This window comes from Eschrichtius robustus, chromosome 14 (assembly GCF_028021215.1).
Source record: "Eschrichtius robustus isolate mEscRob2 chromosome 14, mEscRob2.pri, whole genome shotgun sequence".
Classification (NCBI taxonomy): Eukaryota; Metazoa; Chordata; class Mammalia; order Artiodactyla; family Eschrichtiidae; genus Eschrichtius; species Eschrichtius robustus.
In genome coordinates this window covers 26,018,192-26,030,810 of record NC_090837.1, presented here as the reverse complement: position 1 = coordinate 26,030,810, position 12,619 = coordinate 26,018,192, and the positions used below count along the sequence as shown (strand labels likewise).

The 12,619-nt window shown below is 61.7% G+C and overlaps 1 protein-coding gene across 7 annotated transcripts in view; it reads right to left on the bottom strand.

Moving 5' to 3' along the window:
• Positions 1 to 5,758: 5,758 nt before the first annotated feature.
• The window catches only part of SPECC1L (sperm antigen with calponin homology and coiled-coil domains 1 like), a 120,648-nt gene continuing 113,787 nt past the window's right edge, over positions 5,759 to 12,619 (bottom strand). For all 7 annotated transcript variants that reach the window (XM_068562600.1, XM_068562595.1, XM_068562594.1 and 4 more), the window contains 3 exons: positions 9,288 to 9,404; positions 8,685 to 8,744; positions 5,759 to 7,261 (listed from right to left, as the gene is read on the bottom strand). In XM_068562600.1, the coding sequence (XP_068418701.1) occupies positions 7,172 to 7,261; positions 8,685 to 8,744; positions 9,288 to 9,404 (267 nt within the window). In that variant the 3' untranslated portion in view covers positions 5,759 to 7,171. The remainder of the gene's footprint in view (positions 7,262 to 8,684; positions 8,745 to 9,287; positions 9,405 to 12,619) is intronic.

The window sequence follows — 12,619 nt, the reverse complement described above, 5'->3', positions numbered from 1 at the left end:
GCCCTCCAAGTCCAGCAGCCTCCGACGGCCCCACGCTGCCCGGCCGCCCGCCCGGGACCCTGGGGACCCCGGACGCGGGACCCCGCTGACCTGCTGCTAGCGCGCCGGCTCCCGCCGTCTCGGCGGCCGCTGGGTCTCCAGCTCCGGCCGCGCCGCCCGCGGGCTCCCCCTGCAGGGCGGCTTCCAGACCCGCGCGGTTCTCGCTCCGCCCCGCCGCGTGGGGAAACCGAGGCCAGGGGGCCCCGCCAGGGCGGCCAGCCCACAAGTCCGGCTGATGCCCGCCTCCTGCTCCGGCGCGCCCTCCCAGCTCTCGCGTCCGTTCAGGCCACTTCCCTTCGGACCACACCCCCTCCCCTTCGATGATTCTCTCACCCCTGGGGCCCAGAGCCACACTCCCTCCCCTCCTCCAAGAAGCCCCAGGCTGCCCCTGCCGCTTGGGACCTCCTGGAACCCTGCTGTCCCTCATCATCGGAGCTGAGCGGGTCGGTACCCCTGTGTCATCCCGGGAAGCGTCCTGTGCCTGCTTCTCCTCAAATCTTTCCATGGCTCCCCAGTTCCTGAAGGAGAAAATTCGGCCTCATACCAGGGACCTCAGGGACACGCCTGCCAGCCCGGTCCACAGCCTTGCTCTCCCTCCCTAAGTCTGGTCCCGCGCTGGTGGGGGTGGAGGGCTGGTACCTCAGCTCAAAGATGCCAATTCCAGTGATCCCTCCAAGAACTCCTCAGCTCTGGTGCCTGGTCAGGTCCTTCTCCCTCCCCAACTGCTCTGAGCAGAGTGGGGGAGTCACCTTCTGCATCCCTGACTAACCTGGAATCTCAGACCCTTGCGCTGGGATTTCATCTTCCTCCCACCCCACAGATCCATGTTGTGGTGATTCCAAATTGGAAACGACCTCACATCCATCCAGCCCCAGTCCAGCCACACAAGGGGACTCCCTTCGACCCTTGAATCTGGACAGAAGTGCAGTAACCCCAGTCCTGTGCACAGCAGGACGAGCCTCTCAGAGGCCAGGGTGTTGGTGGCCAAGGGTTTGCAGGAACCTTGCATTCTCAAACCTCCTGGGACCAGCAGGGTCACGGTGGGGTGGGATGGGGCAGAGAGGGGGTGTTGCTGGCCCCCAGGGTGGAGGCCAGTGGGAGCAGAGGCCGGAGGGAAGGGCGGGTGGGAAGTGGCAGCCTGCACAGGCACTTGGCCAGCTCCTCCATCCCAGGAGCAGAGCCCAAGGTACCAGCCTCCATTGCCTGGCAGCCTCCCCAGCTTGTTGCCGGCCCCATTCAGCCAGCTTGGATCCCCTGCTCCCCGTTTCCCCTGATGTCCAGTGGGACCCCGTCTCCAGGCACAGGGAGGCAGAAAAGGGCATGCTGGGAGGGGCTGGGACTCCGACATGAGAGAAAAACCTGAGACCTCATGGGAAGAGGCACATGAGAATGTTCAAATTGGGAACCTCCCCGTCCTGATTTCCAACCTCGTCAGCTGCCTTGCCCCCACCCTCCAGTCCAGGCTGTGGTTCAGCCCCAGCTGGCTCTGCCGTCCTCCCCCGCACTCACCTCCACTGAGGGCAATCAGGACCTCGGCTGGGCTTGCCTTGGTTGCCTCACCTGTAAAATGGGACTGTCGCCTTCCTGCCCTGCCTCCTCCTTAGCTGTGCCAGTCAGACCATGAGGAACCTGGGGAGGTGCTGCCCCACTGGGGGACCCTCCCCCCAGGCCCTTGGCTTCCCTCCCTTGCTTCTGGGCCATTACATGGGACAAACTCCTGCAGCTGGGACAAAACCCTCCTGCCAACATCTGTTGGGCCCGTATTCACTCAAGTCCTCACTCAACAGACATGCAGGGAACAGCTTGAGAGTCACCAGGGGCCCAGACGGGACTATGGGGGTTCATAGGGCAGAGACCAACACTCAGGCAATACTGGGGTCACTCTTGTCCCCTAGTCCCCAGCATGGGTCCCCATGAAGCTCTCCCCTGCCATTTCCATTCTGGGGCCCAATGGCTGTCCTGCCGAGACTTCCCCAGGTGTGGCCTGGCCATGCACACACCTGCCCCCACAATGGCTACATCCAGCGCCCAGGGGCTGAAGGCTTCATTTCTGTAGCTGGCCCTCAGGGCCAGGGTGCCAAAGCCCTTGGAGTTCACTCATGGGGCCCAGTGGGAAGTGCCTCCTCGGTGTGGGTGCCCCAGGCCTAGGGTGGTCAGCAGGATCTAGCTTGGCTCCAGCCCTGGAGCCAGCTCCCTAGGCCCTGGAACCCACCTGGCCTCGAAGCAGCATGGTCCCCAGCCTTGCTCTACAGCAGCCCCTGTTAGAGATGGGAGGGGGTGGGGGGTGTGCTCCAATGGTCTTGTGTCATCTGCCAGGTGCCTTTGTCCAGCTCCCCAGTGAAGCCATTGCCCAGAGAGCACATGACAGGAAACAGGCACATGGGAGGGCTGTTCACAAACTCTGCCTCCCCCATGGAGCGGATGTGCTCCTCCAGGCCCTCCTGGGGGACCCTCTGCTGCCCCGCCCCCCAAGCCAGCAAGCCCCTTGCCCTTGGCCTTGAGAGTCCTCCTCAGGTGCCAGGCTCGCGGAGCCCTACAGGCCTGAGGCAGCACCTAGGGTGATGGGCTCAGGGATGCCCTGGCCGGCCCCATCTACTACCTGCGGGCCCTTGGTTTCCCTGTCCAGCCTCAAGACAAGCTGTGAAGGCTGTGGGCACCCACCCTTCCTTCCCTCCAGGCCCAGGCAGGCCAGGCAGGGGGCCAGCTAGGCTCTCCCGCTCCAGAATTCCGTTCTCAAGACTCCCACCCCCAACCTACTCCCGCGGGCTCTTTGTTCCTAATCCAGGATGCACCTGGGTGGCCTCTGGCCCGATTGTTTGCTCTGGGGCCAGCTGGGCCAGAGAAAGAAGGCCAGACCCAGGAAGAAGCACCCAGTGGGTGCCGGGGCCAGTGTCCCTGGGAACCGCCAGGCCACCCTGAGGTACTCACCAACTTCTCCTCTAAAGGAGCGGGCACCACACGCTTCCTGGGGCTCTGGGATTGAGGAAGTGGGGGGACCTCACGGGACTCCAGTTTATGCTCAGACTAAGGCCCCCAAAAAGCAGAATCATATGAGGAAGCTCCCCAGCCACCCGCAGCCAGGCAGCTGCAGGACCACCCCATCCTCCAGCCCAGTCCTGGGAAGATGCTTCAGCCCACGATGACTTCTGGTGTCACACGGCAACCCTGCTGGGAACCCTGTGCCTCTGAGTTGATCTGGGTGCATCCCTGTGGATATGGAAACTGAGGCCCAGGTGGGAGTGGGGCCTTGTCCTGGACAATGGTGGCAGGGACAGCCCCTGGCATGCGAGACTTGTCACTCACCAACCTAAGAATGGCCCTAAGCCAGGGCCCCAGGCACCCACACAGCAGCAGCTGCCAGGACATGAAAGCCACCCCTTGCCACTCCCAGGACCCCTGCCTCAGACCTCACCAGGCACCTCCCTCCCCGCTTCACAGAGAGCCTGGGAGCACGGTCCAAGGGGGACCCTTCCTGGGGTGACCATATTGCAGAGGTGGGAAGAGCCCCAGCCCCTCACAGGTGTTGGTGGCAGACCTGGGGGAGACCTGGGTGTCCCTGCTTCCTGACTGATGGGTGCTGGTAATGTTCCACCCCGTACTCCTCCCCAGCCCTTCTGGTTCTGCCACCTAAGATTCCAGACCTTGCGGTATCTCCCTCCTTGGAACCCTGGACCCCCGCCCCCCCATAATGCAGACATCACCATCCAAGGCCCCTGCCCTGGGCCTGGCACAGCTGGGGTGGCACAGACTGCAGGCCATGTCCAGTCACCCTCTGCCCCTCCCCACAAGCCCCCCAGCTCCTGGCCCTTCCTCCACACGCAGCCTGCTCTCCCAAGTACTCCCCGCCAAGGGGGCGGGTCGAGCCCAGGGAGCGTGGAGCCCTGTCCTCTGTGCACCCATGCTGCCTCCTGCACCAATGACCAGGGCAGCCCAGTGAAGTCCTGGCCTGCTGGGGCTGGCACCCTGGCCAGCACTATCCCAGCAACCTGGGGCCTGACGAGAAACCGCCCCTCACCCCGGCACAGCACGGGGCCTGCAGGCACCAGAGCCCTGATGTCTGTCCCTGTCCCCCACTAAGGGACCACCTCAGACAGAACCTGGCCAACCCTGGGCCGCAGGAGTGCTGTGCTGTGGGAGGGAAGCCAGGCCTCCCCAAGCCCAGGAGGACGCTCCCCAGTCTGCCCAGCCACGCCGGAGAGGCTCTGGAGGTGAGGAGTCGGTCTGCTCCTGAGGCAGCTGGCACAGCAGGCAGAAGTGTTCTGGGGAGGGACCCCACCCTGCAGGGCAGCAGCTAAAACAGCAGCGCTTCCCCCACTGCCCAGGGTCCCGGGTGGGGTCCCCCACTCCTGCCGCCACATGCAGGGCCCACAGGCCTGTGTCTCAGAGCCTGTGGCCTTGGCTGGACGACCTCCCTGCAGCAGCCAAGGGAGGGAGCTCAGCGTCTTTGGCCCCGGCCACATAGCCCTGGCCACACAGCTGCTGAGTGGGGAGAAGCCGGAGCCGTGCCCCGTCCTGCGCTCCGGAAGCCAGGCCACCGCTCTTGGACACACACACCTCCACTCAGCTGGCGGCTCTGGGCCTCCCGGGGAGCGAATCAGTTACCAGATGAAACCCTGACCCTGGGGAGGGGGTCGCAGGCCTGGGAGGAGCGCCCAGGTCTGCCAGTGTGAACAAGAGAGGATGCCACGGCCTCTGCACGTGACCTGTGTCACGTGCAACGTGATGAGGTGCAGTGCTGTTCCCGGCTGTGCTCTGTGGAGTCACTGTCATTCCACACAAGATGCCCAGGAAGAAAGGCTTGATTGGTTGGGTGCCTGTGAGTGGTATAATTATTGATTTTTTTTCTCTATAATTTTATACATTCTCAAAATTATCTCCAAGAAGACACATTTCTAAAAAAACCCAGAAAACCTCAAGGCACCCTCCCCAACCCAGAGCAGCACATGTCTGGGCCACAGGTGGCGGGTGTGGGGGCAGCTCAGGCGGTGCTTCTGGGGCCTGGTGCCCATTACAGAACCTCCGCGGTCACAAGGCCGCCCAGGCCGCATGGCTCACCTGGGCCATCCCACCCCAGATGCAGGCAGATGGCCAAAGCCTCCCCTGCCCCACCCCACTCAGGCCCCCCGGCGACGTCTCCTGGCCTGTGGGCTCAGGCGCCCTCCCTGCCACAGCCAGTCCCCGGAGGTGGCGAGGGTCCTGTTTACAGCGACCCAGAAAAGCCCAAGCCTGATGTGTCACGACAATTTTAATACATTCAAGAACATTTAATAGAACAAAAACTTAACAGTATCATCAGTCAGCAGAAGCTTGTGGTCGAGAGAAAACCAACACTGGTCCTTTTGCAGTAAAGCTTGTGCTTGAAGGGAGGAGGCAGGATGTCTTCCTGGAGACTTCGCAGCAACTGCCACTGGACCCAAAGCACATCACAGCACCACTTCTAGGAACACAGGACCGTCCAGGGTCACCCCTTAAAGCCAACAGTACAAGGATCCTACCAGGAAAAGCAAAATGTCTTGCTTCTGGAACCTTCTCAGTTGTGGATCCATGTGGAAATCGTGGGCAGCCCGGCCACACGGCGTGTTGTCAGAGAGGCGGCTGGGCACCCAGGAAGCCCTCCCTGCAGCCCCCTCTGCCCCGTCACCAACCCCGGGGCCCGAGGCCGGGCAACACCAGCCCCTCAGCAGTGGCCATGCTCCTCCAGAGGACACCGGTGACCCCCCCCCCACCCCCAGGCCCTGCAGCAGGAGCCGCCAGGGACAGCGGTGTGAACTGCAGACCCAGGAAAGTCTCCACTGGCCAAAACAGCCACCTCAACATAATAAATAGGCAAAAACGTGGCCGCAGATCAGGCACACAGGCCGCCATAAGGGCAGATGAGAGAAAAACCAAGTGGAGAGACACTGAAAAGCAACAACTCTCCCCTGACAGTCACTCAGCTGACAGCACAGGTGCCCAACAGGGCAGCAGATGCAAGGACAGAGCCTGTCAGGGAGGAGGGGTCTCCTGTGTGCTCTGGGCTGGGCGCTGCTCTGCAGCTGAAAACAGGCGTTTCACCAGGAGCCTCCCCGGGGGTGGCAGCCGGTGACCTGGGCCAGCGGGCTGCACGTACAGCCTGTCTCACAGCCGCCCTCTGCCCTGGGCTGTCGACTCGTCCGACCCCTGGTCTTGAACCTCCTGCTCACGCATGGAGCCGCAGCCCCCAGGCTGGCTGGGCGGCCTCCCCGAGCCCCCGCCTCGCATTCTGTGGGGCAATGGCTGCTCTTCCTCCTGCTTATTTGTGTTCTGGAAGTGCAGGTCTCGAAGCTGAACCAACAGCGGCTCCCTGTTCCCAAGAAGGGCTGAGGGTTGTCATCTGGATGGCGGCGGCAGCCTCGCCTGCAGAGCTAAGGCACTTTCTTCAACCCCAGCCAGGAGGGTCACTTCCGAGCGACTCCGGGACTGAAATCACACCATCCGGGCCCCTTGACTTGTTCAGCTTTTCCTCCTGTTTCTTGCGACGTCGGTTCTGGCTTTCATCACCTTATGTCCAGATTTTGTTTTATCGTTACACTTACCAAAACAATTTAACTTTGGTACTAAGAGAACAAGAGCCATTTCCCCCCAGTATTGCTCATAAGAAAAAAAAGAGAACTCCTTAGGAAAGATTCCTTTGTCTGGAACCCTGAGGTTGGTGCTGGGTTTCTGAGCCCCTGGAGCTGGAGATTGGCAGAGCCTGAGGACGGGGGGCACGGTCCGTATCGCCGGCGAGGATGCCCTGTCACACAGGAGGGGAGCAGGGGCCTATCAGGTACCCATTCCCCCCACCCCGCCCCGGTTCTCAGGGGCGAGCAGTTGAGGTGCTGCAAGAAGCTTTCACAACCTAGGGAGCTGCCCGCGCACGAATCCCCTTCCCTAGGTTGGACTGTGAGTGAGCCTTTCCTCCCGCCCCAGTGCTAATGGTTCCCCAATCTCTCCAGCAGGTCAGCGTGTGCGTGGGGCCCTGGCCGCAGAGGCCAGGTGGAAGAGCCTGGCCCAAGCGCGGGCCACACAGGCCGAGTCCCCCGCCTGCCGGGGGCGGGGCTCACACGCTGCGGGGCGGCCAGGGGCAGAGTGAAGGGCGCTGGGTCCGGGGTGACCGTGGGGCCTCGGGTGCTCAGGTCTCAAAGTACTTGTAGATGGCCGTCACGTAGAGCATCACGTTCTGCCAGTCCGGCCGCTCGGTCCCAACCATCTCGTTAATGTCCTGACAGAGGAGAAGAGGCTGGTTAGAGCCCTGGTTGCCTCCCAGCCACAGCACCAAGGGCTCTGGAGGTGGGGGCCTCCCTCATGGGACTTTTGTCCGAGTCTCACTGCACAGGTCAGCGGCCAAGTACCCAGGAAGCTCCTCGCCCTGGGCATAGGCCATGTCCAAGCCTCCCGCCCTGCCCAGGGCTGCCCCTCAAGGCTGGAAGGGGCTGGTCTCCTCTGGGGGAGGGGGAGTTGGGCCCTCCTCCCCACCCCTGCCTCTCCTCGCTAACCCCTCCGGTGTCACCTCTGAGTGTCCTTCCCACCAGGCACAGCCTGCCCCACGGTGGGCGACCCCCTGAAGCCCCGGAAGCCACAGTTCTCTGTGTCCTATGTGGCCCCCGTGGTCGGGGAGACATCAGCTGATGCTGCCAGGAAGTGGGCGGGGGACCCTGGGCTCTGAGACATGCCCGGGAGGCCCCCAAGAAAGACCCGCTGTCCTTGCAGGGCACTGCTCCCAGGGGTCCCATGGGTGCGCGACACAAATGAGCACCAGAGCCAATGGGATGGGGAGAAAGAACACATGTATGTTCAGTGTAAGAATCTCAACAGAAAGTTTTTAGGGTGGGGAAACTGCCTGCTTATATATCAGAATTTTACACATGGTGTAAAATATCCAGATAATGAGAAATATTTCAACGACTGTAACTTCTCTCTCTTTATATACGATTGAATAGAAGCCACTCAGAAACACGTATTTCTGTGAATTCAGAAGACATATTTATGGAACTCTACAAAAACACTCTTGCAGGGTAAAGATGAGTGCAAATATGTCTTCAAAGCTATCGGCTGTCACAAGGCAGGGTGATGGGTATCCTCGGGGTGGGAGGTGGCACTGGGCGTTCCTGACCTGGCCCTGTGGGGTCCTTCACTCTGTGGACCCCCGAGCTGTGCAACACCCCCGTCACGTTAATTTCATCAGCGTCTCTGGGTGTGCAAGTCTCTGGCTTTGCATTTGGACGAGGTATTTTCTCCCTGGAAGTCAGACTTGGTGACGAGGCAGGAGCCCCCATGAAAACACGTCTGTCCTGAGCTACTGCAGCCCAGAGCACAGCCCTGACCCCAGGGCTCCTCTGCCTCCCTTCCCGCCCTTGAGAAGCACTCTGGGGCCTTGCCCTGCCCTCCTCTGCCTCTACTTTGACACCCGAGGCAGATCTGCTGGAATGTGCTTTTGACAGCGAAACGTGACCACCCCCCACTCAGGGCGCTTCCTTGGGACACTTGACGGGAGGCATAAAGAGCGCCGGCAGGGGACCATCTGCACCCCACCCGCAGGACGTCCTTGCGGCTGGTGCAGAGCCCGCAGGGGCCCCGGTCCCCACCCAGCAGCCTCCTGGTCACCAGGCCTCCCAGGGGTCTCTCCTCAGGGGACGGGGGCTCACCAGTGTGGACTTGATGCCGACACTCTCGGCAGCCTGGAAGGCCAGGGTGAAGTTCCTCCGCTGGAAAAGAAACCGTGTGACGGGTGCATGAGCGGGGCCGGGGAGGGCGGCCCGACCAGCCCGGTCCACACCCGTGCCCGCCGCCCCGCCCCTCTGGTGACCAGCTGCGGAGTGACCCCCACACACTTGTTCTTTCCTCTCCGCACAGGAGGGTCACTTTTCACACATCAGCTCTGAGCCGCCCAGCACCCCCAAAGCTAATAAGCAACACCTGTGAAACCGTTTCCTCCCCGTGGGGGTCTTCAAAGGTCATCTGAAGGACAGGAGGGGCCAATGGGGGTGCACACCAGAGGGCTTGGGCCTGGGTCCTCTCCCAGTGCCCGTCTGGGCAGGGCTGCACCGTGAGCCGGTCATGGCTGGACGCGGGGAAGGTGGCCTGGTGTTGGTGGCGCTGCCCAGACCACTCTCCTCAAGAAGCCCTGACCCTCAATGCCGTTACCCAGAGAGGCCACTGGGGTGTGCGAGGAGCCAGCAGCTTGCCACCCCCCCACCGCCATGGAGGGCTCTCTCCCCTCCTCGCCCACCTGCCCTCCATGGCCTCACCTTATCTTGGCTGTTGAGCTCCTGGTAGGGAATGTGGGCGGGCAAGTACGTGTGCAGGAGAGCACAGAAGGCCAGCCCGTCGTTCCAGCTGCTGCTAAAGTTGGTGATGTCGATATTCTGCAGGGAAAGAAAGAAAACACGTGAGCAACACACACCGCGGGCTTCTCAGGAGATGGCCGAGGGGGGCGGAGGCCCCCAGGCCCAGCAGGCTGAGCCTCTGCAGGAAGCACGGCAGGCTGGGGGGCTGGGGGCCGGGGCCGGGCCCAGGACCAGCTGGTGTCAGTGACCAGCCCCCACCGTGCACACCAGATCGCTGCAACCACAGCAGCAGAAATTTGAGCCACCCAAACCCTGGCCTGGGAGGACACAGCCCTGGGGGCTGGGGGCTCCGCCTCTCGGGCACCGGGGAGCAGCAGCGCTGTGTTAGGAAGAGCTGTGGTCCAGCCTCCTCCCCAACATTTGCAGGGCATCACAAGCCCTGCACTCTGAGGACCAGCTGCCAGCCTGCACTCCGCGCCAATGACGTGGGGGGTGGGTGGGGCTCCCACAGTGCATCTCCGAGAACCACCTCGACTCCTTGAAGGGGCACCTACTCCATGTTCAAATTAAACCGTTCACAACTGCAGAAGAAACACGTCATTCAGAGTATTTTATTATATGATAAAGCAATTCAGCTAGAAAGCAGCCTTTACCTTTATTTGCAAGAATCCTCTTGAAGCTGAAACTCCACAATGAAATTTGGAAATTCACACGCTTTATGAAAATGCCACAAACTGAAAAAGAGAGCACCCCAACCCCCAGCACCTCCTGCTTCATGTCTTACTGCTGTTTCATGCAGCCTTCAAATGCACGAGTCCGCTTCCTGGGTGACTGTGCTCCAGGCGGTAGTCCTCACTCCCCGGGAGCAGCGGCCAAAGAACAACAACGCTATTCACCTCCGTAGGGAGTTCTACAAAGCCTGCCCGCCCGACCCCCTTACAAACCATTAGGCCTGACACCAAGTAGGGCCCAGGGACAAAGGGCGGGTGGGGAGGGTGGGGCTCTCCTGACAAAAGCAGCAGGTAGTGTGGACACAAACTCTGTCACCAAAAGGAAGCATCTAGCCCTGACTGCAGGCACCCAGGACGCTGCCCTCTGGGGACTGCTCAACCATGACCCTCTGAAGGGCAGCAGCTCTGGGGGCAGTGATCCCAGAGGTCACTCCCTAGTGGCCGCCAATCTGGCCTGGAGGCCTTGTCCATAAACTGTGGTGAAGAAAGTGATCAGGTTAAGGTGCAAAGGGGCACAAATCTGCTGACAGCCCCAGGGAAAGGTGGCGGTAAGGTGCGGTGGCCGTGGGCCGTCTGACGCGGCCACCTAAGGGCAGTGCCAGCCACTCAGTGACATCACCGCCCCCCTACGATGAGGCCTGGGCAGCCCCTGCCTCACTGGTCCCCACACTTGTGACCATGAAGACACCGCCCCGACAGGCTGGCTGCCCTCACAGGCCTCTGCTCTGGCAACAACCACAGTTTCGGCCATGGCTAACCTGCCCCTTTGATGTCATCGGGATCTCAGGAAGCAGCCAGCGGGGGCGCTTCAGCCCCACCTGAGAGGAAGCTAGGACCAGGGAAGGAAGTCACCTGTCCAAGGTGTGGGGCTGGTGGCTGGGAGGACAGGGCCGGGAACCCTGGTCCCCAGCATCCTCTGGGCCGTGTGTCGCTTTAATTCTCATAAACCCCAGAAGCGTTCTTCCATGAGGAGGCTCAGGTCACAGATGATTCCTGTGGGATTATTCCTCCCAGTCATCAGGGCCAAACGCCCTGACAAAAGAGCCAGGACAGCGTGGGCAGCAGGGAAGGAGCTTCTTCACGACGTGTCACAGCTCCGCACGGGGCTGAGTGTAGCTGAGGCTCCGACCCCTGCCCGCGGGTCACATGCACGCCTGGAGGAAAACAAATCTCTACTTCCTGCCACTGGGCCTGATCTGGCGGAGCCGCCTACGTGCCTGGCCTCACCGGCCTAAGGCAAAGGCCCCGGCACCAGAGAAAGCGGCTGTGCCCCAGCTCCCAGCTGTGGGAACCCGGCCATCCAGCTTCCTCCAAACAGACCAGACCCCCAGCCTGGACCCCGCAGTCAGAGCAGCACCTCGTGAATGAGGCACCCCGGGGAGACAGCGGGCCTGGGGCCCCAGGGCAACGATGACCAACTTCCAAATCAAAGCAACCAAAACCCAGACCACTGCCCTGCCCCCTGCGAGATGGAGGGGGCCCGGCCAGTGCGGCCCCGACCCATCCAAAGATGCTGGGGAAGCAGCCAGGCCCTGACACAGGGGTGGGCGGGGATGCGGGGAGGCCTGCACCCTCTGCTCCCATCTCACCATCTACTTCAGTGTTTTTCATGTTCGGGGCTGAAAAATCAAACTATTGATACTATGAAATAACACAGACGGAACACAGAAAAGCACGGAGACAGCAAGGCTCTCTCCAAAGCTGAAAAGCACAGGGAAGGTGGGATGTTCCCAGCCTCCTGTCTGTGCTCTGGTCCCCATGGCTGTCACAGCGTATTAATAAAGGGACAGGATCCATAGAAAGAAATAAATGCGCGGAAAGGTACAAAAACTGTATGAAATTGCCAGAGAAATGGCCGTTCCCACGGGAGCCACCCCCTCCCACTACCGACTGTGCCCAAACAGGGACCACAGGGAGCTCTAGGCCCCGGGGGTGAGCAGCAGTGGGCAGGGGACCCGGGCCCCACCCCATCCGGTTTCCTGAAGAAGAGCGCAGATAACAAGCTCCTGCAAAATCATTCAACACCCAAGGCGGGAGGGACGGCGGCGCTACGACTGCTCATCGCAAAGCAACTCAAACGCCACGGGGACGTGCATGGACCGTCTCTGCAGGCCTGTGAGGACACCAGAGCCGCAGCTCTCCAGGGTGGTGCAGGAGACCTTGGCCTTGGAGGGAGCCAGAGTGCTGACCCCCAGCGAGACACCCTCAGGCCTGCAGGCAGGGGCCCGGGTATGAATCGTCTGGGGCTGAGCTGGGAGCAGGGGACATCAGGGTGGCGGGTCGGGAGGGGAAGTGAGGGCTACAGAGGCTCCGGAGAAAAGCAAACTGGACTTGGGGAATGACTGGCTGTGAGGAAGGAGAGAGCCTGCAGTCTGTGCCGGCAGAACTGGACAGCAGGGCCCTCCAGTGACGCATGGCTCACTGGGGGGAGGTACTCCCGACAATTAAGTCTGTGGCACCCAGGGAGGTGCCTGGTGCTGACACGAGGGTCTGCAGCTGGGGACGCAGTGTAGGGGGGTCGCCGGGGGTGGCCGGAGCGGACAGTGCGCAGGAGGGAGGCCT